The 27808-nt window shown below is 42.6% G+C and overlaps 1 protein-coding gene across 2 annotated transcripts in view; it reads left to right on the plus strand.

The window, feature by feature from the left end:
* daam2 (dishevelled associated activator of morphogenesis 2) overlaps positions 1-27808 on the plus strand; it is a 95971-nt gene that overhangs the window by 18770 nt on the left and 49393 nt on the right. For both annotated transcript variants that reach the window (XM_062396660.1, XM_062396661.1), the window contains exons 2-3: positions 17153-17438; positions 26973-27062. In XM_062396660.1, the coding sequence (XP_062252644.1) occupies positions 17271-17438; positions 26973-27062 (258 nt within the window). In that variant the 5' untranslated portion in view covers positions 17153-17270. The remainder of the gene's footprint in view (positions 1-17152; positions 17439-26972; positions 27063-27808) is intronic.

Consider the following 27808-nt stretch of genomic DNA (forward strand, 5'->3'; position numbering starts at 1 on the left):
TTGGCATACTGAGTGATAATGTGGAGTTGCAAATGAGTGTCTAACCTCTTACTTGCTTTCTCTCGGTAAAAATGCATGTTGTCCAAGACAAGTGAAAACAAACATACCCTCTGAATCCCCCCCCCCCCTTTTTTGAAAAGGAGGCATGATGTTTATCCCAAGCACGCCTAGCCCACTCAATTTGCGTCAGTTAGCCGTAATTACCAGGCTGTGATGGAAGATACAGGGGTAGCTGAAGATCACTTTGCTCCACTGGAGCATGAGCTCAGTCTATTCCTCAGGAATCCTTCCTTTTGTTTTAGAGATGAAGACATCACACCAGAGAAGAAGAGAGAGGTAATGCAAAACTTTACTGTGATGCTGCACAGAAAGAGAAAGAAAAAGACTGTAAGGAGATAAGGTGGTTTCGGGCTAAATGTATTTGTCCCGAGGGCTCGCTCAGGAATGCACCGGGGAAATTACCGCCAGCGACTTGGTGTCATCTGTCTTCAGTCCCTAGAGAAAAATGACAAATGTTATTATGACTCCTCCTTTCTCCTCTCTTTGTCATGTCAGTGGCTGCAGTTCTTTGTGTGTGAGTTGAAATGCCTGAGAATGGATGATGGTTTGGGTCCTCGTTTATGGGCTATGTTTTTATGAATGTGTTATTTTTATGGACCTGAATCATACAACCATATATACAACCATTTTTTGAGTGTGTAAGGTAAAATCTCAGATGGTTGCATGCATGTGAGTGCGTTAAGATCATTATGTTGTTTTGATGCCCTTTTCGGTATGGTTACTTGGCTCCTCAATGTGGTTGACATTGCTCAGTCGGTCTCTCCACACTTGCACTTTTCTTGTGCACATGATGCTCATGAAACAATCTGTTTAGCTTCTACCATCTTCCAAAGCTGCCTTTACCCAATTATTTAAAAATAAATGGGGAGAAAGAACAGGATACTGGCGGAAGGGGAAAGCCACTGAGATCTCCATACTCGCATACAACTGATGACCTACTGACTTGAGTCGGTGGAGAAGGAACAATATCTTTTACTATTTGTTACCATTAGCTAACACAGCACCTGTAGTTGCAGTGCAAAGATGCAACACTACAGTTCCCAACTCTTTTCTGTGTTTAGATGAGAGTAATCGCTTAATGGAAGATAATACAAATATATGGGTTCAATAGGATTTCCACCTTTGCCAACGGAAGTTGCAGTTTAAGGGAGTGATATAAGGCCGCCTCCGGGTAAAGATTGGTGATAAAATTACCTTTGCCCACTACCAATTTTTTTTGATAGATGGTGCCACCAATGTATCCATCAACAAATGTGAGGTGGTCGATTCCTGGCCATAAACAAGTGCATGCAGAAGATAAGGTGTTTTCGTTTGATTGCTTTCTGTGTAATATAATGTGTTATTTCAGTTTTACAGCAGCTATATTATTACAAAAGTGTTGGTATAACAACAGAGGATGTTGCCCCAGCTCTGCCGGCGGAAAAGTGAGTCTGAGGCATTGGTTTGGTTGGAGTCTTTGGACATTATGCATTGTGGAAAGTATGCATTAAATATGCCTTATGACATAATTTTGAACCACCATCATTACATATTTATAAAAACACAACTTTTGTTGTTTGTCACAGAAATACTCAGTCATTAGTGAGAGGAAAAGTGAACCAAATACACGCACTGATTAATTGAGTGCTTTTTGTGAGTGATCATACTGATTTATTTTTCTCTCACAACCATCTGACAGTGTAACAGCATTTGGCTTTTTTCCAAAGTCTTTGTTTGAGTTGGTCGTCTGTCAACGCTCACTCTCCCGGTGGCTGAATCTCTGTACTGAGCCGATCAATCTGTCATTCACATTCCTAATTATTTTCCACGACAGTCAACAGTCTTGACACTTCAGTGTTTTTGAGCTCATTATCTGTGACGGTCATCATTCTTGGCTGTCTGACAAATTTCCTGTGAAGTGTCTGAATCATCGAGAGAAGCTAAATACTTGTTTTCACTCGTCATTCATTTATTTCCTCAGAAGCAGCACATACTGCAGAACTTCAGAAACTCCTGCAGGTTAAACTGGACTAACCAAACACTTTAAAGGCTGATTAAATTTGAAAGGCTCTCTTGAGACAGACTACTAAACACCTGCAAACATATTGAAAAAACAAAACAAAACACAACACACTTTCTTCTTGCAACCAGGGCTGTTGCCCTCTGCTGGTCATTTTTAGAGAATACAGGTTTCAGCCAATTCTGTATTGGCTTCACGTTCCGAACTTAATTATAAAAGCAATATCTGTCATAATCAATAAACATATTATTGTTTAATTCGGAAATACATGACCACCCCCAATTGTATTGTCTTATTCAAGAGTCCTATCTTAGCATAGTAAATGTCCATTAATTTTTGTTTTATGTGCTAATCAGAAATGTTTAGACACTGTGCCTACGTCTTATAATGATGAGGGGAACTCTGCAGACAACGGAGAGGTAATTATAACTTTATTGTGATACACTGATATTGTCCTTCAGGTTAAATTCCGTAGCTGAAATATGGTCTGGAGCTCCTTGCCTACAGCCAATGCACATTTTACAAGCAAAGCAGGAATCAATAGTTTAGCATGAGGTCACCACTAGATGAGCCGTCACCCTTGATCCCTCTTTGAAATCAATTCACATTTGACCCTTGTCTTCAAAGTGTTGGGCAGTAAAGGGAAAAGTAAAACGTCATGGAATTTGCATTGATTCATCAGGTTTGGGTCCAGAGTTTGCCGGTGATGTCTTAAGGTCCCTGTGTTTGACGTGTAGACTTTTATCCACACACAGTGATTTAAGTTAAAAAAGGTGCAGGTATTTAAATTCCTCAATAACCTTTGGGTAGTGCAGTGCTCGGAAATGTTGCACATCCGTTTTTCTTCACGTCGTCTTGTTTTTCATTTCACTGTGTTGATTTTCTCATCTTTTTGGAGCTGTGTGGGGTCAGAGGTCATATCTGTGTCCAGGTCAGTGCAGCAGCACTCTTGACATTTTGATGCTAATGTTTGCGCTTGAAGACCCCTCATTATTTCATGGTAACATACTTGAATTCCACTTCACAGATCCTGTGGTGTGGCCTTTTCAGCTGACCACCCCCCCACCCGCAACACACCCACACACCCACACAAACACACACAGCTCATGGTGTGAAGTTGACAAGGCCATCAGAACTTTATACAATCGAGTATCCCGTCTCAACCTCTTCTGAATGAAAACTGATTGGACTTCAGGGAAATCCTTTTCCTGTGTGGGTCACAGGGTAATTCCTAGCGCAGGAACCCATATTTGGTTTGTGTGTGCTTTCATGGGCGTGTGTGCTTTTATGGATGTTGGTGATGAAAAGGCATGACAGGAAAAGGGGTTTCCTTTTTGGGCGTTGTGTCTGATATCCACCTCATGAACAGTCTGCCCAGTGAGGGAATGCATTGGGTGGAGTATGGATTGCAGACAGGGGTGTGAGGCACAGGTTGCTGTGGGTCACTTCCTTTCATCTTGCCCTCTTCCGTGGCCCTGACGCAGCAGGCAGACACACATATGTACTGTACACATGCGTGTATTTCCACATAAAATCCATCGCTCTCTCTTTGTAATCCAGAACGGGAGGGTGGGCAGGCAAGTGATCTAAAGACAGAACATGAGAGAGGGAGAGTGAGCACGAGAGGGACGGGGTAAGAGAGAGCGGGGGAGAGCGAGAGAGAGAGCTGTGACAGTGTCAACAGCTCAGCTCAGAGCACAGTCAGCTGGAATCCTGAGCACAGCTCAGAAGCTCAGAGAGGGGAAGCAGAAAAAATGCAGCAGCTTTAGCCGGGAAACATCAGACTTGCGTTTTTTAAATGGCTAAATGAGAGGTTACATTTCGGAGGATGTAGGAACGCTTTAAAACCCTTTTTCTAAACCTGCTTTACTGAGAAAATCCTTATTTTTCCATCGCTGGTGACGTTTCTCGGGGACAATCCATTTCTCAGGGCAGCCCGTATGAAGTGGGTAAGTAGAGAGATATTTGATCTTGATACTGATACAGCACTGCACTGTTCACCTTGCAGGAGCTCACTCCACACGGCAGGCTACAGATGTTTATGTCTGAATGCAGTTTGCCTATGAGCCGCGTCCTCCTGCTCTGCTCAGCCAGGAAAACACAAACTACTGCAGCCAATAAAATAAACATTAGTCAGTAGACTCTGTAGAAAGCTGTGCAAGAGAGGAGCTGGTGGGCAACAGGGGAAACTAATCCCACTAAAATGATAAAGTTTCCACATTTTTCTGCGGTTGTAATTGGTGTGAACGTCTGTATTTTTTTGTCTGTTTTTTTTTTTTTACTACGGTGGCTTTATAGGTCATAAACAGAATGTGTGCAGTCTTTATATTTGGGCTGTTGCTCTGGCGGTACTGACAGCTTGCCTTGCTTTACCCCTGAGTGTGCTGGTGCATTATATGAGCAGAGCTTTTTTGCATATTGGTGCTAGTCTTGGATACGGTTTCAGTTGAGGCTGTTCAGAGGTTCATTTTCTTTGGAGGAGATTGGGATTTCATGATCCATCCATGAGTTCAAGGATGGATCAGGGTTTGGCACTGCCGGAGGAGGGAGTTAGAGGCGAGTGAAATCCACATTTGGCTTACCCCCGAAAAAACTTGTGATGTCTTGGACCAAACCTTGAGGAAATGCATGGCATGTTAGGAATTGAAGGCGTCAAGCCTATTTAGTTTCGTCGTCATGGGCCAATCATACATGTTCATCAATCACACAGAAGGCCCACTGGTCTAAGCTGTGGTCCGGCAGCCAGACATTCCATATATGCTGTACATTTCCTCCCAGCAAAAACTCAACCCTATAAGGAACTGGGGGAAGCAGACTTAAACTTACCCCTAAATACAGTCTGCTTCTGCTCGGGATGCTGGCAGCACTTTTTTTAAAATAGACCTTCCACATTTTCCTCATGGGAAGCCAATACTCAGCGGCAGCTCAGACCAACATAAACACCCTGCTCTTATCTCCTTGGCTTCCTCATTTGAAGAAATCATGAAGCCCTCCTTTCCTGTGTGGAAGCATTGCCTATATCCTGATTGAGAGTCTGTCATCCAAACTGTAAATCCTTTGCGTGTGTTGCAAAACACACGCAAAGCAACCATGGTGCAAAAAGTTCAAGCGCCACCCCTCCAAATTTCCACCTGTGAAATTGGTTTTGGGTGCCTCCTTAAAGGTTTGCCTGATGGTTTATGGGTGGAAAATGATCCAAAGGGATGCCTCATCTATTGTGAAAATGTTCCTACAGTCATGGTGCCGTGTAGTTTCTTTTGATCTCTTTTTGTGATGTGAATAAGATAGTATCCTTTTCCGCCACATTAAAGGCTTACCCTCCGGTCTGCTGGAAATCCTCAAACATTCACGTGCACTAGGGGTCAAGCAGAGTGACATTGCAACAATATTTGGTGTGCTGAGAAAGGCATTAACAAAAGTTGTGGACTCACACACACAAACTGTGTGTGAGTCCGCTCCCACCCATCCTCTGCTGCCGTCAGCGCTCTCAGGGCTTTTCATATTTTATCAACCATTACGGATGCATGAACTGCTCTCTCAGGATTAGAGGGAGTGTTGGTGAGCGACGGTCGGCCTTTTATCGCTTCAGCCCTGCTGCTGACTGGCAGCTCAAATGCTTCCTCATTAGAATAGGGACAGAGAGGGGGAAGAAGGAGATGAGGTCTGTAAAGCTGCTTAAATTCAACTATCTGACCATTTTGATGGGATTATCATCATGTAGTATTTTGCAGTAGAATAATTACAGTGTCTGACAGACACAAGTCGGGGAGACTGTGGGAGAGAAGCTGCTGTTCCTCCCCTTTACTTGAAGTCCACACACTGAGCGTGTGTCAAATGGCACCATTGTACTTGTGCCAGTGACACACTTTCTGGTATGATGTGTAAGAATCTTTTTTTTTTTTTTTTTACAGTGCCTCAGTTCAATGCTGTATTACTGGAGGCTATTTAGAAAAAATGTTGGTCACGTCACAGGGCTGTCCCTATCTGAGTTGCTATAACTGTCCCAGAGTAGCATTCCAGACATTACCCAGAAGCCCTCTGTCCTCTCTGCTGCAGCTGTTGACCTCTCACCCAGGCAAGATTAATAGCTTAACAATGCACAATATGGAGCACCCCGGTCGGCTTGCTGACATTGATGGACATATTCAATCCTTGGTGCAAAGCATGAGAAGCCACACAATAGCGAGCTGACAAACACATCTCCTGCTGAACTGCTGAGCTAACCAGTGAGTTTTGTTGTGAGCACCAGTGCGTATGGAAGTGGAGCTGTGAGTCAGTGTTTTTGTTTTTAATGTGCAGAAGTTGCCACTTTCACCACTCAGAAAAGCTAGATTATCCAGCATCACTGTTAGTGTACTGCACTAATGGAGACGGTCTTTCCCCCCCATAGGACATCTTTCAAAGGTGTTATAAAGAATGTGGAGTCTCTGGGAAGTCCAGCATCCCTTCCCTCTCGAGAGTCTTTATATTAAACTCTGAGGTTGTACTTGTGCCAAATGTTTTTTTTCCACACATATAATAACATGTCTTTCGTTAGACTAAGAGCTTGCGACTCTGGCACGACCCTCCCATATGAAATGAGAACAAGATTTGACACGGCAGGGTAGCGTTTTGGGGTTTGAGCAAAAGGGATGCCAAGTATTGGATTTCGTTCCGAAGCCTCGTTAATATGTGGGAATTTTGGGGCCTGTGGAATGTGGCATGGCCGACTTTCTTCTTATTCCCAGTATTAATAGCGTAGTTATCCCAGTGATCCGGTCTGTTTGATGAGCCTAGATGTGACTCGCGGAGATGCGCCTCTTGGCCAGTGGGAAAGTGGGTCAGCAGTGGGTCTGTGCTTCTGATGTTATGGTCTCTCTACTTGATACAACCTTCTTTCCTGAGCCAACATTAACGTCTTATTGTTCAGGTCCCGCACAGCAGCATGTGGGTGACCTATACTGAGTACTACTGAAAAAAAAGAAATGAAATGCACTCTCTCAAAAACAACACAGAAGAGTCTCACAAACAGCTTTTTACCGCACCAAGCCTCCCAAATGGTTCCCGGCAAACTTTTGCTAATCCCTCCACCCAAGTCGTCTGCTTCTGCTCAGGTTCTTATTTCAACCATTGTTCATGCAACTCGTGTCTGTGGTCCGTGGCTTGTATGAAGGGGTTTAACATGTTTATAATAGTTTGCTTCAAACTGCAGCTGTGCATGGATGGCTACTTGGGGCTTTCGCTGCAGTAGGGAACTGCTGCATCTGTTTGATCACGGCAAAACAACACTCAGTCTAAAAGTAGAGTTGTAACAACCCCTGGGTTCCTCATATGGACTGTGCCATTATGAATGTTCCTCGCATCAGGAAGTGGCTTATTGTAATGAATCAAACTAAATGAAATGGCTATTAATGACATCCCCAGAGGATTGGATACACCACCCCCCCTCCTCTTTTTCCAGTGGTTTAGTCGAGGCATTCCCCCCTTTATGGATGAGGTGGGTTTCTATGCCTCATGGTCCCATTAAAACCAATAGTGCTTATATGTTTGCTTTGAATGAAGCTATAAGCCTATACGATTTCTGAGATTTCTCAAATGTTGGCTTTGAGAGAGTTGACAGTTTAAAAGGTTTTAATGTGATATTGAGAGACTGACATTTATAGCTGGTAGAGAACTGGCTGCTCTGTGTTATTTAAACAAAAATTGATTTGTAAGAAAATACACAATGTGGACATCTTAGACAGTTTGAAGGATTGTCTAGAATTACCGATGTATAGCAAGTGAGTCCCCAGTGGTGGAATAACAACAGACGCTAGACGGATATGAACAACCTGAGCCCTTTTTGTTCTGAAGAGAATATCTGTGTTCTTGCTGTGCCAGATCATTAACCATGGTGCAAACCCCAGGCGACGTGATCGTCTTTGCATTTACTTATCTATTTGTAAACAAAAGAAAATGAAAAATACTTCTTTGTCCAAATGTGATTGCTTTTGCCTCGGTGACAGTCTGGAAATATTTAAGCAAGAGTATTAACCATGACCTATTAAAGTAATTAATTGTAATTATTGCTGTGGTCATTTTAATTGAGGTAGTCTTGATTTACTCATTTCTTTCTTATGATATGCACAGTGCTGGATCTCTATTATATGGTAACCAAAGGGAACCAACTCAGCAACACATCTTTCACATTGTTTAGTTAAAGATTGTTATAAACAGCGACAAGAAATGTGAGTTTATTTTTTAAACATTTACTTAAAAGTAATTCTCATGTTTTAAAAGTATAATTTCCCTTATTTCCTATCTTATATTTCACCGACTTAGCAAGAGTCTGAGTGTACATATAGATTGTCTGTCCCATAGCAACCTTGGTTAATATGTGGAAGTAGACCTTTGTCATCATTAGGGGTCTCCCCTGTTATTCGAAATGTTATCATTCCAAAGTGTATGTTGGTGTAATGACTTGTTTGAATTCAAATTATACAGTCTACAAGCATATCCGACTGTCTGAAGTAGTTTGCAGTTTAATCCAGCAGAGGATGCTTATTATGAGTTTGACCGATTGCATACCCTCTTGACCTATCAGTAAAGACATTCTGTAACGTGTCATTGTCTTGCTCCAAAAAGGTGGCTGTCAAATATATTCAAACTAAGTCAGTGTCAAATTCATTCAAACTAGATTTTTTTTTTAAAGGGAAGAAGCCCTGGTTTTTATGATAACAATGGTTAACCAATTGTTAGGCTTGGAACAAGGAACTGAAGACGCCTCTTGGATGAGGTGCAACGTCTTGTTTCTACAACCAAGTCCAGTTGCCTGTGATTCAGCTTGAGCAGGATGCCTGAGAATCTTCACAGACAGTAAAACAAGTTATTCCTAATGGTTAGAGGACCAGGTTGGCATGGTTACAGTTATTAACACACACTTAAGGTTATGGAGCAGTCAAAGAAACTGTTGGCTTCAGACAGGAAACAGTGTGGTCTCTCTTGTGATCGTCTTGTGCTTTATGGAACCATCCTTCCACCTCCTCTGAATGAGGACTTTGATGCTTGCTATACTATGCCACTTTATTTCTTTCTTTGATAACATCAAAATGATTAGAGCCTCTAGAAGTCACCTAAAAGTAAATGTAGATATGGTCGTAATGAGCTGTTTGACAGTCTTGCTTCTGAGTACACCAACTGAAGGCATGCTCTTGGAGTACCAGTTGAAATCTTTTTGGCTGTTTCCTCTTCATAGCTTCCCCTATCTGATTTCAGGACAGCAAGAAAGGGATCAAGGGTTAACACAAGCAAAGGAATGAGGGAGGACTGGCTGAAGGGAAGGGTGGGTTTCCGATGTTCTGATTTTGGGCTCTTTTGATTCATTTCCTGGATGATGCATGTAGGCATACGAGCACAGACGACTTCTTTATCTTTGTTACTCACCCATCACTTGTGAGTCGAATATCGATATTGTAGAAATGGCACACAACGAAAATAATTCTTTCTTTGTCTCTGAAATAATTATATTTCTGCTCCTGTGACAATCAAATAAGCCATGAATATTTTGAAGTGACCATGCTGTCATAGCTATAAATAACTGTCCTCTTGAAGATCAGATGCACATGGGGTCCAGTGCTGGGGGATGGGCTAAAGCATTGCTGAGACTGAAAGGACTATCCTAGCCTGCATTGGCCAACCCTCTCAGGCCATAGCAGAATTGTCCAAGCCAAATCCTCTGGCCCATTGTCCAGGTCTGCACAGGAAAGCCAGTAGGCCATGTTGGGAAGACAGACAGACAGATTCTCATGAAATCTCCCGACCGGAGTGTGTGTGCTTTAGAAGGAGAGCAGGAATGCATCACATGCAAATGTGGCGTGAAATTATATCAGCCCTGTTCATTTGTCAGTTAAGGTTGTAACTCACTGTTAACCACGGAGAAATGTGCTGGAATAGATGGGTGATGTCATCGGTTAGGATTCCATGTGAGTGTGTGTGGTGCACTCTACCGTGTGTTTGTATTGCACAGTGCGTTTATCGTGTTTATATCAATATGATTGTGGATGTAATTTGTTATGTCTGTTGTTACACACCAATCATATATTGTTATTTATTTACCTCAATCTCGTAACATGACCGCCCATGGTGCTAGCCCTGGTGACTGAGGAAGTAATGCATGAATACAATCATCTAATTAGTGTGAGACAAACAATTATGTGTGTGTTTGTACCACTGTGTGTGTGTCGGAGTAACTGATTAGCTCTCCAGTGTGGCCTCTGACCCTAACAGGGTATGATGTATGATGTGTACATGCCCTCCCCAAGGAAGAAGCATTATTGTGGGTGGGCCAAGGATCGTATGGGATGCATGAGAGAATGATTTTTTTTTTCAGGTTCCCAGGTGATTGGCCCAAAGCCAGTGGTTTTGCAGGGAGGAAAAAGAATTGAAGAGAAGGTCCATTATTCATTGGACTGACAGGCAGTCAGTAGAAAGGGAGGGCATGTTGGAGAGGGCATGTCTGGGGCAACACTATTCAAAGGCTGGCATGTCTCCAGTGTGTCCAATGGCTGGGTTGAATAGCAACTTTATGTCAAATTAATGAGTTCGAGTAGTTCACTTCCCAGTCAAAGGACACATGAGAACTTTACATTCCAGTAGACAACCATGGCTACCTAAAATATGGGCCAAAACAAGACAGTTGAGATCTTTTTCGCGCAAGTTTATCATGAATGTTGGCATCTCCAGAGGACTTTTGTCTTCAGTTCCCAGAAATCCTGTACAGGGACTCATGTTCGCCAGTAAAGGAGGTTTTTGGTCCAAAAGACAGTCAGGGTATTACTATTATATTGAGTTTTTCATCCAGTGTTACCTGTTCTGATTTGAAGAAATGCGGATTGAGGATCCTACTCACGACTGGCCTTAATGGAGAGTTTATTGGAGGATGCACACAATAAACAGAATTGCAATTTGCTCTTCGTTCTTACAGATAAGCTCCTTATGCAGTGTTTTCTAATTCCCCTCAATGACACTGGTAACGCTATAATTAAAACGCACCTGCTGTTGCAATGTATTCATAGGAGTTACCATATCAACAAAGCCTGATATCTTAAGGATTTTTGTGGTCTGGTACTTGTTTTGACATTCGACACTGGTATTGGCTCAACCAGTTGTGAGCCCACCCTCACCATTCGCATACCAAGATGTCATTACAATGTCAATCCCCAAATCTCAGTCTGGCACTGGCTCTGGTCAGTGTAGCACTGCTGCCCCATCTCCGTTGCCGGGTGGTTATGTTGGCCTGCCTGTGCCCTCCTCCATGATCCAGCTGTATTGAGGAATGGTTCCCACTTATGAGACCCTGAAACAAGAAATAATTGTCCTGAAGGATCAAATTTTTTATCCGGTGCCTCTTGTCTGTGTTTTCTACTTTTTTTAGAATTGCTTCCTATTTTTCTTGACTTCCCTTCTTTCCGTGTCTGAATCCAGCTGGCAGCATTTGGTCAAAAAAGAGCCAGGATGCATCCATCCATCCGTGTATTATTTAAAGATGAGAAAAATAGTTTTAATGGTGGAGGTAAAGTAGGGAGGAGGGATTGAAAGGTGAGCTAGAGTAGAAAGGAAGCGAGCTGTAGTTTGAGGAGAAACAAAGAGGATAGTGCGCTGGATAGAAAAGTAGTGGAGAGATGGTGAATGGATGATGTCGGGTTTATCTCTATCCCACGTGTGTCTACTGTGTTTTAAGTGTAGTGCATGTATTCAGGAGGGATTGGGGAAACACAGGCGCTCAATTTCTATCAGATTCTGTATTTGGTTCTGAAAGCATTGCGTTCTTTTGGCAGATGTTTGGGAGAGTATTAGATTAACACAGGCACATATGTTTCAGAGACTGATCTGCACATTGCTGTATTATTCCTTTATTCTATTCTGGTGTCTTTTTGCCTGTAAAAACTCACATACACACATCAGCAGCAGCAGCAGCCTTTCCCTCCTCACTGCCGCCCCCACCTCCTCCTCCTCCTCCTCCTCCTCCTCCAATGACCTACTTCCCGGCGCTGGGGATGAGGCGATGAGGTAGTGGGCTGAATGAGAAGTGGCAGCAGTATCTCCTTTTATCCCTGCCTCCCTCCCCTGCCTCCTTCTCATTTCCCTGTCTCTCTTTCTGTGCTCGGCTGCTATGCACACCCTTTAAACACAGAGCAGTCAGCAGGCTCCTCTCACTGCTTCAGGGCTCTTGAGTAAGTGTGAGTCTGACAACACTAGTGTGTGCAAGTGCTCACATCTGACTGTGGGTGTGTCAGAATCTTGAAACCTGTGAGCATGCGACTGTGTGGCTATGCGCACACAATACAGTGTGTTTGTGGCATTTAAGCAGGGACTAATCTGAACGTGTGCGTTCAGAGTGATTCTCGAAGCTAGAAGCAGTTAGCAGTGACAAATGTCTGCCCACTTCCTCCTGCATCTCCCAGTGTGATACACACAAGGATGGTTTTAATAAGCGTTAGCCTATAGAAGTCTGTTGAATTCTCACTCCTCCAGTGTTGGTCCCTTTTCCTGCGGCTGATAACGACATCATAAGTACATCTGTTACCCAGTGATGAGCAGGGGATAATAAGTCTGTGTGTGTCTGTGAGTGCACATGTGTTCAGCAAATCATGTGTGTTGACTAAAAACATGCTTAACCAGAACCTTTTGATGCAGTCCTCTTTACAGAATGTATCGTAATTGATAGCCCAAGTATGGCCGTGCAATTACGTCTAGAATGCCATGACGTCGGATGTTTTACGATACAATTTTTTCCTTCTAATATTGCAAAAGCTACAACTCCTTTTGAATTTTCCATCCTGTTTCCACCCATGTGTCACCGCATTTATCCAAATAGGGCACAAGATAATTTACATGTCTTAATGGCGTATTCCTAGTATTACCTGGTTTAAATGAAGGAAATCTGAAAATACTGTTTACCTGGCAGTATCTTATTCAAACCATGCCTCAATTGGGTAAATATCCCAGTATTGCACTCCATGTAACCATAGTCATTGTATGGGGAGGCTATATGTTGTAGCAGTTTCTTGACCTTATTCATTCTCCCAGTATTTAAGTGTAAAGTAATGCTACTTTAGTGATAGGGCTGTTGTGGACAGGTTTTGGGTTTGTTCTCTTTTATTGCAAGATTGCTCTTAACATGGCACCGACTGTGATGAGAAGAAGTAGGCTGTGCTGAGTCACTAGGCCAGGCCATTGCCAGCTAAGAAATGGTTTGCCATCCTATTTATTACATTATATTTGTGTTTATTTAAAGTTAAGTTTAGATTTAATTTTTTTAATCACTTCTTTCCATTAATGAATATGACAGAATGGAAGTACAATATCTTGACCAGGAAAACCATGAGTGCCCTTAGGGAAGGGAGAGAAGAATTAGAAAATTGGGAATGAAGACGATGGGGGGATGTGGTAAGGAGAATGACAGATGTTACCATCAGAGGGGGGTTGATGGAGAAAAGAAAGAGGAATAATGAGGGATGACAGTTAATCGGAGAGAGAGGGGGATGACAGGAAGACAGATAAGAGCGGCCACATATTGCAGGGGACATGGTAATTTGGGGTTGTGTTTGGGTAGTGACCCCACCACAAAGAGAATGATAAAGGTTACACACGCACAAACTTAATTTACACTGTATTACTACATTTCAGTGTTTATACTTCTCAGTTCATTGGCCTACTTTCCATTGGCATTGACTGGACGCAGGCCACCAGAGGTTGTGTTGAGTGAGGACTGGCCGCATGTGGGGCTCTGTGGGAGAGTGAAGACAGAAGCTCACACACACACACACACTCAGGCGTATATACACACACTGAACAGGAGGTTTAGGTTGTATATTCTGCTGAATAGCTTTAAAACCCCTGCAGAGCGGCCTTTTTTTCCATTAGGCTGCACCAGCTGTCCACAAAGAAATCACCAGCATAAAGATTTGGCACCAGCTCATACTTTATCTTACAGCAATACAGATGATGAAACACTGCCACTGTTAATGGCACGAGTACAGAACTTTTTTCAAGTGTTAATGTATGGGCGGGGGACATATCCATAATTTACCTCCCTATGGAGTAAGCTTCATCTATTCTGTCATCTCGTTGTTTTACAGTGCTTTACTGTTTCTTCTCTCCCACTGACCCACCACAGTCAGTTCTCATCCGTGCCAGGCTCGGGTACATCTGGTTTTATATATAAGTTAATGCAGAATCTCTACAACTTGTTGACACAACACCCCATATACACCCCAGGAGAGCCATATTTCATTGTTAGCACTATATGCCTTTGTAAGGGAACAAACTGGATAGGCTACTGAAAATCTGAATATTGTTGCCAAATCTTAAGACTGTGACTTTGCTTCAATTTCAATATTGCTGTAGGAAAAGATGAGAGGATAAGGACACTGTCGGTGGTTGATTGCCTTTTGATTAATTCAGATTTAGATAAGATTGATGGATTTATCCATTTCAGTACCTTTTGCAATTATTTATTTAAAAGTGACCAGCTCCTACATATTTCTTTTGGTACTCCACTAGAGAAGCTCTGGATGATTCACAGCCCACAATATTACCTGTTCTTTGACTGAACATTTGGGAGTCTGCCATGTGCACCCTGCACCTTGACCAGAATCTGGATCCAGAAGCAAACTGTAAATCTGGGAAGAAGGTAACTGTATTATTTATAAATCCATGACAAGGAATTTTGGAATCTTAGGTCTTGCTTGGACTATTTACTACATTCGTTCAACCTTTTAATATAAATATCTGATTGTGGCACATATATATGACAGAAAATATAGAAAGCATGATATAGGTCTTCATGCATGGCAGACGTCCTTCCTGTGGAAACAGTGTTACAGCCATGCACTGGTGACTGATATGAAATAAAGAAATGAAACAATTTCGCAATTTGGAAGAATGACATTATCCACAGTATTCATTGAAAGAGTGTTCAAAGCTGACTGTTGTCCAACCACGTAACACTAGGTGAAACATAATTGTACCACAAACAAGTCAATGAGAAACAAGTGCAAACTTGTTGGGTAAGATAACCGCACAACCAATATAACGCACCACATTTCTGCAGACTAGTCTTAAATCCCCCCTTACACATGTTCATATAACAGCAGATAGTGTACTAGATTTACAATCCTCATTTTTAACAAAAATACATTCCTATGTTCTCTCAAAACTTGTATGAGGTCCATTGCAGCCAATTGGAGACCCAGACTTTTCACTTGAAATGAGAGCGCACAGCTCTTTTTTTCATCCCGGGGGGGTTGGCTTCATTCAGGGATTGTCACCTCGGCTATTGAGAAACACGCTGGTGCAGTATTGAATAACCGCCACACACATATACAAGATACCTCACAAGCTATTAGTGACATTCAGCACACTGACGCAACGCCTATGAAACAGTCCCCATGTTTAAAGTTGATTATACAGAATAATTTAAATTAGAATACAAAATAAGTTCACTGGTAGTTGCACAAGAATTTCCCTTATTCCCAAAAAAACCCAAAGAAAACTGTGGTTGCTTTTCATTTAACATAGCCTCCAGTTGGTTTGTAGCTGTGCAACGCTCTGAGTCTATACCGCCTTAAGTGGGATGGCAGATTCAAGGAAGCGGAAAAAAGCAAATGAGCAAGAGAAGAGAGGGCAAAATGGAAATGTGGTGTTTTCTCTCTTCACCCCCCCACCTTCCCCCTTTAAGCTGCTGCTGAGGGCCCGGCTCGTTCATAAAGAATTTAACATCCCCCTATTTTTAGACGGCGTAGTGAGAACTCCTACGCTGAACAAGCGTGTGACAGAGCGATGGCGGAGTGCGCAGTCAAGATGTAGTAGATTGTGGCTTCATGTGGAAACTGAAGTCGTGAACCTTTGCAGTCTCATTAAGCTGACGAGTGCAAAGTTCCAGCCATTACTTAATGCTAGTTTGATTATGTCCACATATCAAAGGAGGCATAATATTTTGCATTTGCTGTTTTCAAAATCTATATGTTTTTTTATTCTATGATTGTATCAAACATAAATGGATCAAAAAATCATTTCTTGGTGAAATATTGCTGCTTGATGTTCCACGTCCATGGAATTAGCATAACAGGCTTGAAGTCCATTCATTCACAAATGCGGAAATCTGTTGCATAAAGAAGAGCTTTGGCATCTGTGCCAGCCATTGTGGGTGTACGGTCTCATTCTGTAAGTGGGTGTATGCCTGATAGGATGTAATCTAGTGTAGAGTATTGTTCATACAGTGAAGACCACCCATATCCCTTCGGTAGCACCGAGGAAATCCTCCTGGGTGTCTTGGCCCATTCAGCTGTTGCAGTGGGTGTCATTCATTACACAAACACATATACAGCTTCTGCACCATTGAAGGAGTGAGGACACTGCTGGGGCAGCTCTCACAACGTTTCTGCATAAACAACACACACAGACACACACACTGCAGGGGCACCATTGTACCTCACGGACAAGAGGTTTCTTTGTCGAGGCACAAGAGCGACCGACGTCAAGACAAGGATATGATGCCAGCCCCTGCCGCCTCTGTGCTCTCTGGCCTCACAGCAAGAACCTCTCTACACTGGCACATAAATATGGACACAATATAAGGGGACAAAGGACCAGAAACGACCAGGTGTTGACAGTCTTGCACTTGTGACTTCCTTCCTGTAGAGTTTAGTGTCTTCTGTATTGGTAGGCCCTCAGGTCAAAGGATATTTGCTGTGCACTTTCCATTTCCAGTGCTGTAACGTCTTGCTGCTTGTTATTTTCTGTTGATGAAGATTCTTGAGGGAGCAGTTTTCCTTTGTTTGGCCTTGTTGGCTGTTGCTGCTCATGTTCCTGTATTTCTTCCAAACAAACTCTGGGTGCTGGAAACATAAATTGCTTTGCTTCCTGTGCACTACAAATAATTCATTCCAAGGAATCATCAACCTGACTTTGAATCTCTGTTGTGCTGCACATGGAAGTGTACTGCATTCTGACATTAAACATTCATGTCTAAATCATTGCAAGTAATTCTTAATAATACTCGGCAAATCAATCATAGGTCCGATTGCATTTCCTCTGTGTAACATGTTTCGCTCTTTCTCCTCTCTCTTCCAGATCATGCCCTCTAGATAGCAGCCTCGTCCTCCTCTCCACTCCCCATCCCTGCCCTTGGCCCCTTCCTTTACCATCCTGGTCCAGCGCCACCACTGCCACGTGTGTCACCACAGCCATCATGCCCCCCAGGAAGAGGACGCGGCCGGGCCTGGGCTTCCTGTGCTGCTTCGCCAGCAGCGAGCCCCCAGAGATCAACTTGAAGGACACTGTTCCCTTGCAGCTTCTGGAGTTCAGCGCCCCCATGCCACTCGCTGAGGAGCTGCATGCACGTTTCTCGGAATTGGTGGTGAGTAGACACGACATATTCTAAATGCATAGCTTAATCCGCTAGGCCTGGACTTCAATCATCTTTAAAGGGATAGTTCACCCAGAAATTAAATTTCCATCCTTATCTACTCACCCTTGTGCCAATGCAGGGGCAGGTTAAGTGTTTTTTTCAACAAAACTTGTCATTTTTTTACAACTGAAGATGGTTTACTTATCTCTTCAATTGAATTGGATTTGGATGTAGCACTGTTAACCCCTGAATCTCCAGCAGTGTTTTGTGCACTCAATCACTGACCCAATCGGCATAGGGGTGAGAAGATAAAGAGTGAATTTTCCTCTCTGAGTTAACTATCCCTTTAAAACAAACACATTCTGGGATTTGATTTGTAATGACGCAGTGTCTTATTGGTTTAAATCTTTGGATCCATAAACCCTTCAGTTATTTCAGTAATGGATCAGAATCAAATCAAACCAACGCATCACTTTTCAAATAACTAGGCACCCTCTTCATGTATTGGAAACCAGAGAGCGATTCACTCTGCCAAAGCTAACACCCTATCTCGCAATCCACATCAAAAGTTAATGGGTTCTTCCTTGGCCTATAATCGACCCTTCACCAAGTTTGAAGAAGATAGGTTCAATGATTTCTGCATAATCGTGCAAACAGTCTAACTTCAATGTAAACGGATAACCAGATAAAGTTCTTTGTTTGTATTATGTCTAGATATACTGCACCTGTCGCCATCGACATTTAAATTAACCTGTTATTTAACAATCTAATTTAGGTGACTCATTTCATAAAAAGGGAAAACAAGAGGAAAAATATATGAAGTTTTTCTACACTAATGCAGAGTAGCCCAACTATTTTCCTTTGCGTGTCACTCATTGTCCCGACGAAACAGGATTAGCGACAGGAATTGGAAGGGATTGGGTAAGACGGCGTCTTGATGGTTGGGTGAGGCCAAACCCGACCACTAACACTCTATAAACTAATTCAGGAGATCATCTATCGCCCTACAAGCAGCTCACCCTTTTCATACGGTTCCCATCTCGTGCACAGAACACACTTGTTAGGAAAGGTTGTTGGTCTGTTGCGGTGCCAAACTGGCTTGTCTGTGTTGGCATGTGTCCATGGTGTGCTGAGGGATCAGGGCACAGCTGTCAGAACGGAGAAGTCCTCTGTGAGTTTCAGCTGCCATGCAAGCTGGTTGTGGGTTTGCGTGAGGAACAGGGCTTTGCTGTTTCTGTCTCTGTTTTTTCAGTGTCTGTCTCTTGGTGTTTTTCAGACCTGTCCGTCGGTATCACAGTGTTCCTGTTGGTCTCCCTCAATCTCAGCTTTCCGGCTTCTTTCTGTCTCCGTCTCTCTCAACATTATTTTCAGCAGCACTCTAACAGGACAGCCTCTGACGCAATTGAGTTTAAGTCTCTGTGGATGTTGAACCTCACTGCCTGCAGGATACATCACTCTTAAAACTGTCAAAATCAACTCAAGAGATTAAGTGAAATTCTATTTATAATAAGAAATTATTTATTCTTATCAATGCAGATTTTTCCCTGATGAGCATTTCCCCCTTTTCCATCTAAATAACCCAATTTAACCCTAAATTAGCTGTTTGCATTTATTTTATACTCACTGCTAACACACAAGCCATTAAGCATAGGAAGTTCCAGCATATTTATAGGCTTGATTAGAGAACATTAAATGGTAGTATTGTAGCAATCAAACATTGATTGCCTTAATCAGTACCCTTCGACTGGAATGACATAATGCTCATACAGCTGTTCGAAAGCGTAGTTCTGAAGGACCTGCAGGTTGCTTTTTGACCTACTTGATGCCCTTATGTGTCTGTGCAGAGATGAACCTACGTGAATTGGGTTTTGGCATGGAGAGAACTTTCAGAAAGCTCACAGAGTCAGTGTATTGTTGAAATAAACAGAAACATGTTTTTCATATGGAAGCGCTTACACAAATTACGGCAGTCCTCACGGTTGAGAGGACCAAATGACCCAAAGTTTATTCTGAGGTAAATATCGGAGCATGCGATGGAGTTTACACAGATGCATGAGCTAAGGAAGAACCAGAGCAGAAAGGATTCGTCCCTGATTTCAAAACGTCTTGACTTGCAGCTTTTCGGCCCTGGAGAGAAAGAGGATTTGGCATTTTCCTGCTGGATCTGGGCCCTTGCACATGTTGTGAATAGATTATTCTGAAGATGGCTGTTGGACGACTGCATCTGACAGCGTCGCTCTCAAGCTTAGAGAGTTTGTCTTTGGAGCAATGTCGTGGTTGGGCTCTGCTTCATCTTGTGTTTGCTCAACTGTGTAATTTTCTGCATTAAAAAACTTAAATTTTAAAGTTAAAATCAGAGCCTGACCATTGTACTGTTGGCCAGTGTTATTGGCAGATAGTTGTCGATCATTGAATCGTTGTATATGATATATTTTTAGAGAACACAATGCAGAAAAAGATTCATCCATCCATTATCTATAATAGGCTGGGGTCCCTTTTGAAATGGTTAAAAAGTCATTACATCAAATCCTATTCTCTTCCACTTCAAATGGACCAACAACCTATATAGAAGAATAAATTAGACTTTTATTAAGACCTTAAATCAGTTTCACCATCGGCCCCAAAAATCCAGTATTGGTCAGGCTCTAGTTAAAATCTCCTGCTAGAAAGTTGGAAAAATAAATTGTGATGTTCCAGTGAGATGATCACTCAACCTGTGACAGTTTGATTCATGCTGCTTTGATTGGACGACCGAACAACTTCTACCTAACGATGGTCATCTGGCCAAGCCATTGGTTCTCCACATCTGTTTTATTGATCCTGCGGCCGACATGCTGACATATTTGACCATGTGTCCAAGTATCTGTTCATGCAGACCTCGCGCAGTCACTCAGTCTGGACATACTGCTTGTAATGCAAGCAGAGTCGATGAAGGGAGGCAAGGACCTGCACCACAGGGGAGGAAATTAAGAAAAAAATAGGAAACAACATAACATGGTGTGTTTCCATGGCAATGTCGGATGGGGATTATTGTTATGAAAGCCTTTCCTGAGGAGGAGAATGAGACTCAATGGAGCCTCTGTTGTGGGAGCGACAGATCTGGGCCAGACGGAGTAGTAAACCACCTCCACGTGTCTTCAGGTCCATAATGGGGTCTTCCACTGTGTCTAGAGACTCCACGGAGCGCACTCATCTTACACTGTTTGTGGAGGAAAAGACTTGTCTCAGGAATATTATATGTAAAATTGTGAGCCAGAAAATCCTTAGCTGTAACTTGCCTCCCTGCTCTTTGCTGTTGCTTGGAATAGTAAATGGAACATGTGATTTGATGCGTCTCTCCCTTGCGCTTGTTTGGTGGATAACCTACTTTGGATAAAATAGAGGTGAACATAACACAGGCATATTGCCATGGCAATGAATATATAAGCATTATATAACGAATGTAATAATGCAAAAGAGATTGCTTGTTGTCCTTGGTCTTTAACTTGCATATATAACCTAATATTCCAGAATAAGCCTCTCATCCTAGAGAACGTATGAGGAATAAACACGCTTCCAAGTCTGTCATAAACCATATGAAAGCCTTCTGCCTGGTAATGAACTCCACAAACTCATGGAAATGAACCTGGAAGCAATCGCCCCTGATTTGGACACAATGAAGAATCACCACATCAGAGGGGCTAATGGATCGTATCAATTAAACTAAACATTTGCTATCAGGAAATTCTGCAGTCAGATGCAAATGTGCCGCAGTTCGGGAGTCTGTTCCTTAGATCTGGGTGCTGCAGTTTCTTTCCACCCGTGTTTCAAGGCTTGCACGCACAGACGATATTTATATATACACCATGTGTGAAGTTTGGCCGTGCTTCAAGAATAATGACAGCTTTATCTTGTTAGTCGATGCAATTCCCTGCTAATAACATTTCATCATCAGATGTGGACTCTCTCTCATATGTTGGTAATTAAAAAATGGGTTCTGCTCAGTTACTTGGCAACGTTTTGCACTGGTGGCAGCTTGGTAAACCAAATGCAGTATTTGTTTCTCAAAGAGAAACCAAAGATTGAGGTTGTTTGCGGACAACTAGATGAGCATTTACTAGTTTCAACTCATGGCAATAAACAAGCTTCCATGGAAAGATCGACATACCGTCGAATACACAAATATCTGTGCCAACCACTGTATGTAAACGACAAGCTCCCCAAAAGTGAAAACAAAGCGTCCTTTTGGTTTGCTGCGGGTGAGGTCATAAACCCAATTTCCACCTTGTCTGCAGATGGGACATGGACCAAACTAAAGAGAGAAAGCACAAGTCAAATGTTATTGTTTGTGTGTGATTATTTCTATAAGTTTATTTATTTGATGCTTAGTAAAGAGTGAAGGATGTAATGATTGACAGCTGAGACTCATGATTGGTCAGCACTTTCAAACCACTGATCCCTCCCCTGATCACTACTCCACAGACTCTGGCTCCAAATGCGCAGGATGGCGGCTTTCGTATCCAGGACATTTGGCTTATTTTCTGGAAGTAGAGAGGCATTGTTCATCTTTATGTACAGTCTGTGTTGTCAACACATTTGACACAGGGTTCTGAACTCAACTAAACAGTGCTGCTGAAGAAAAGTAAATGCATAAAAAGACAAAATGCAACAGATAAAGAAGCTTAGTTGCTCAGTTTAGATTGTAGTTGTAAATGGAAATATGCTGAGCCTGACTCAGCATCTGAATGGCATTATTTGTTTGAATGCAGTAAAATGCAACAAATGCATCTATGTGTTTCACTTATTAGTAAAAGGGAAGACCCGATCTTTTACCCTCTGCACCAAGTTGAAAGGAGAGAAGTTATAATGTACAGCATATGAAGCCAAATTGGCAAAACTGAGTCCGGTCTACTGTGCCAACATTAGGCAAGTAAAGTACTGGCAGATATCATATATATGTGTATTGCTCTGCCCTCTTTTTCTATCTGCTTTATCTATTTCTCTATGTGGGACCCTCGTTCTTCTTTTTCTCTGTCTCGTTATTTGGGACAGTTTTAATCCAACCACTCTGGGCCGTGGTCCAGCTGTCCAGTGTCAGGCACTGCATCTGTGCGCCACAACCTCTCATAGCTTCCACTCCATATAACTCCCCGTCGCTGTTTTTAGAAGCATGTAAATTACGATCTCAAAGCTGCGAAGGTAAAATTATCCTTTCTCATTTGAAACCTCCCTTTGTGTTTCCAGGAAAACTGGACTCTTTAAAACATAAATCTCATACTAATGTTCCCTTCAGTGTGACTCTCAAGCCGGACGCAAATCAATGTGTTGCATAAGGAGAGGGAATGGAAATGTTCTCCACCCTCTGCCTCATTGGGAGTGGGTTTCCTCCAGTGTACACCCTGGGGTGCACCCTCTCTTTTTTGTTCCCAACTCCCTCTTTTCCATTTGTAATATTCTTGTCTGAACTATGTGTAGACGCCAGCTCTCACTGTCCTCAATGAAACTTAAAGTGAAACCTTATTTGAAGGGACGAAGAGGCATTAGGTTAGCAGCGGCTAATGGCTGACTCATCAAAGAGAGGATACTCTGACTCATCCGAACGCTACAAAGTGGTTTGAGAGCAGCCACCGTGCGTTTGTTTGTGATTTGTCGGGTGATGTTAAGTAGCTAAATATGTTCTCACCATATTGTCAGAATATATATATATAGTGTGTATATATATATATATATGTGTGTGTGTGTGTATATGTATGTATGTATATATATATATATATAGTATGTGCCACACTGACCCTCTCAGCTAGGGCTGTGACACTTCTCGAGATTCATATCCTGTGTGGAAACGCCACATCATAGTTGCACATGAATGCTAAAGGCTGTCATTCATGGACCACACACTTCACATTCAGTGATGGTGATGCTCAGCAATAACACCTTTAGTCTTTCGGTGACACCCCGTTTATCTAGTGCATATTTTTGTCAGCCTCCAAAGTAAAATTGTCCTTCCTGAAAAAATGACCCCATAGGTTTGAATGTAAGCATCTGGTTACGCCCAATAGTGGTTAAAACACACGACTTTCATATGATCAGGATTTGTTTTACCCATGACTGGTCCACAACCTTAACTGCGTGTTATTCGTGTAACCATGACAACAAAGGTCCTTTAAACTTGAAGTACCATCCACCCAAACAGATCTGGAGTAGATCTATAGTCTGAACAGCAGGGACAGGTATTGCACTCCCATGGTTCATTGCAACTCAACACTTTTTACCATAACAATCTCTGCATATGGTGTAGATTCACATGTTTAATTCACCCACTGAGATGTTTTAGTCATCGACTCCTGTTATGTCAAGTGAAACTATTTAGCCATATGATTCATAGCATAATCTGATAGGGGTGATACACTTCATTATGTTCATGCATTTTTTGAATATGCTAACTTTCACCTGTGAGATCTCAGGTCAAAGATAAATGTTGGCATGTGGAGGTTTAAAATATCACTTTCACCAATACACATATTTTCGGTGATTCCAAGAGCAACTAAAGAAGATGGATCAGTCTCTTCTTTGTGCATGAATTACAGATGTAGTGTAGTGTTTTCAGGAATTCATATGGAAAGAACTCAAGTGGGCCCAAATTCAGAATGTGGGCTTTGCTTGGAATCTAGGAATCTATTTAATAAACAGAGATGACGCCAAAGAGGAGAGACTGGGGGAAATGAATGATTGGTTAAGTTGTTTTTTCGATTATTCAGTTACAGTTCATGCATGAGCAGTTAAAGTGCCATATTAATGCTAAGTACACAAATATTCCAGTGAGCAAGAGGTAAATGGGAATAAATATATAAAAAATTACAATTTCTAATAAACACAGTTACAATATGTACCAATCAATGGAGAGAATGACAATAAATTACAATTCAGTGTCTTTTACATTGTGTTTATTCATTAAATCTTCTCACACAAAATTAAACTAGAGACTAAATCTATATATATTGCTTTCCGAGCTCCATCTCTCTCGACCACATCTTTTCTATTATCCCAGCTCAGCTGATGTTGCCTGCCCGTCTTCAGAAACAGGAAATGGAGTGACAGAGAAGATCAGTCAGTCTGGAGCGGACGTGACAGTCAAAGACTCACAGCCACGACACCCTTTTTAATTTGTAATATAATTCAATAGGCAGTGCTTTACGAAATATGAAAGAAAGGGTTCAGGAGCCTCTGTGTTTTTTCCCCCTCTAGAGCAGCAGGTGTAACAATATTAGCTTTGGTTTATGTGAATTCCCAACTGGAGCGTGCTGCTGCAGGACAACGGGGGCACATCAAGGGAAGGATTTTACGCATCAAAGTGGTTATGTTTTGTTTTGGAAAACGGAGAGGGAGCGGGTGTTTTTTAGTAGTCATGAGGACAGGCCATGTGACGCGGATGTGGTATTGGAGCAAGGTTTCAATGGCGGGGGGGGGGCAGGGATAGAAGGTGGAAGATGTTGCATAACTGCAAAAGTGAAAAGTCCTCTGGCTGGCATGACAGGAACGTTCCTCCACCCAACCAATGTCCTCATCCCGACTTCATTCGGCCATAGTCCACCCTAGCACTCCTTTCCTTTTTTCTCCTCTTTGCTCTTGTTCTTGATTGTGACAACATTCTATTAATACAACTTATGTAATTATTTATCCATTTCTTAATGGAATTCCTTCATAAAAAACATCCTAAATCCTCATTTCATTGCTGACGTATATAGCCTCCTAACAGAACTCCCCCACCATATAAGACCTTAAATTGAAAGGCTTGAGGGGTTGTTGGGGGGGGGGGGGGGGGGTTGGACAGAGAGAACGTGAAGCGTGGAGATCAGCTACCGGGCTCAGCTCCCATCTGGTTCAAATCCAGAGGGTCTCAATCTCACTGATTTCCCCACCAGCTCTCAGTATCAGCTCCTCCAAACAGCAGCAGCTTATATGGGAGGATTTTGACCCAGCGAGCAGGCCACAGGCCAGAGACGAGCTCGCTTCGAGTCCACTGTTTTCAAGCTGGAGGATGTGGAGAAAGGATTGAGATCCAAGCCAAAGCTGAAATCTGTAATGATAGTAGTGCAGAGAGTGATGATGTTCAGTTGGCACATGGCGACTGGTTTCCTTCTTGACAGTCAAGAACATATATAGACTGTTTATATAAAGATGGATGACGTTTCTCCCCTGCCTCCCAGTATCCAGAAATGAAGACAAAATATCCCCCAACGAATGTGGCCGTCTTTCTCATTTGGAGCCAGACTTTGCAGTAGCAATTGGGGGATAGAGTAGAGAGTGCCCGCCCGTACACACACACATAACCAATCATGTGTCAGTCTTAGCTGTCTATCATGAGGTTTCATCTCATTTTTACTGCATCCAATAGTTAACACCAAACTTCCAGAAAAAACATTGTGATAAAAGCCTAAAAATCTAAAACATACACTAGACACCATCTGTGAGAACAATTCATTTTATTTGTGCTTTTGGTCCTTGTTGAATCCACTAGCATGTAAAAGGTGGTATTCTTAAGCTATTCTGCAGACAGCCCCTAGAGGGTGGCCAAGACACCTTGGCTTCACTTTGGGAGGGTAGACATGTCCATCTTTATGTGCAGTCAATGCTCAAGACCATTCGGTGTCACATACACAGCAGCCATTATGGTAAATTAACGTAGACTCCGGAGGATCGGTTCGTGAGTCACAGACAATCAGTGAAAAGAGAGTTAAGATGAAAAGTTTTTAAATCAAAGAGTTCAAAGCTTTATTGTGGTTTATGTCCGCATTAGCCTCCATGAAGTTCACACCCTTGGAATTTTTGCCTTTTTTTCCAAACCACAGTAAAGCTGCTGCTGGCCGTCCAATTGAAAGGACTGGGTGAGAGATGATGTCATTCTTCACAGTGTAGTGTCAGACACTTGGAATGTGGGCCACCTCAGCCCACCCTGTCCAGCTGAATGGCTGAAAACAAATCCTGTGAATCTACTGGCCGGCTTTGAGGGGCCCCAGCTCTGGCACCGGTAGCCATCTTCACTCTGGGGGGCCCTGGGGGCCCAGCACTTCTGGCTGACGTCATGGTAGCAAAACCATTATGATGAGATTAGTGTGAGCTTGTACACAATGCTCGGGTGCTCTAGTTTTTGTGCATATCCATTTCCAGAACTTCATAGCTTCTTTTCTCTCCTTTATTCAACACCTTCCTCTTATTCTATCAATGCATCTCTTTTTTTCTACCCTGGTTTATCCATTTCTCTCTCCCAAGAATACGCTTTTCCTTTCTGGCACACATAGACTCATTTCCTGGGTTCATATGCATTTCAAAAGGTGCAGGAGGCTCCTTGTACCAAGTTGAAGAATTGAGACGAGCAGCAGGGTGAATATCAAAACACCTCCTCTGTAGTCTGTGGAGACCAAAGGCAATGGGAATGTTGGACAATCAAATGACAATAGCAATTACTTAAAATGGTGCTTGACTATTTTGTTTGTTTGTTGATTTGTTTTTAATTAAATGTATGATTTTACTGTGTCGATAAAACAACCTCCCTTGTTTTTGTAGGATGAGCTGGACCTGACGGATAAGAACAGGGAGGCCATGTTCGCTCTGCCTGATGAGAAGAAATGGCAAATCTACTGCAGCAAGAAGAAGGTGAGCCTTCCTCTGCTGTAATTTACCATACATCAGCTCCAAGCTCTGGCTGGCCCTCTGTTGACTGGCTGCCTCAACCCACAGTTCATAGCTTAACTGTCAGCGGTGAATGTTATTGAAGGGCAGTCTCTTTCCGGAACCCATTTGCAAGGCTCTAATATGTGGGATACTCTAAATGCATGTACACTACACATATACAAACAACTCTGTGTATAGAAGGCACTCCCATAGCTCCCGTTTCTTTCTGCAAGCCCCCAATTATCAAATCTCCTCCTCACGTCAGAGAAAGCAATTTCCTCACGCTGCTTAAGGAATTGACAACATACCATGGGAGGACTAGAACATTCTGGTAAGCCCTCTCTTTCACCCCTCTGCACTCGCCAAAATGTCTCTCTCTGTCTTCGTACCCTTTGGCGTGTAGCTCCACAACAACTCTGGTCTCTGGTCTTTGTGGTCGAATATCCACCAGGAAATGACATTGTACTTGAAGAAAAGGGGATTTCCCCCCCACCTTTTCTCTCCTCCTGCTGTGTCTTTCCTTCTCTCTTTCTCTCTCTCTCTCTCTCTCTCTTGTTCTATATAAAATTGAACAGATAGTCATAAACCCAACCTGGTGTCTCTTTGCTAATTTGGTAATTTGGCTTAGGTTTTGTTTTGGAAGTAGGACGAGTATCAAACCCTAACCCTCCTTCCACTGTCTTAGGCATGCAGGCCCGGCTTAGCGTGCGTGTGTGTGTGTGTGTGTG

Source organism: Platichthys flesus, chromosome 10, assembly GCF_949316205.1.
Source record: "Platichthys flesus chromosome 10, fPlaFle2.1, whole genome shotgun sequence".
Taxonomy (NCBI): domain Eukaryota; kingdom Metazoa; phylum Chordata; class Actinopteri; order Pleuronectiformes; family Pleuronectidae; genus Platichthys; species Platichthys flesus.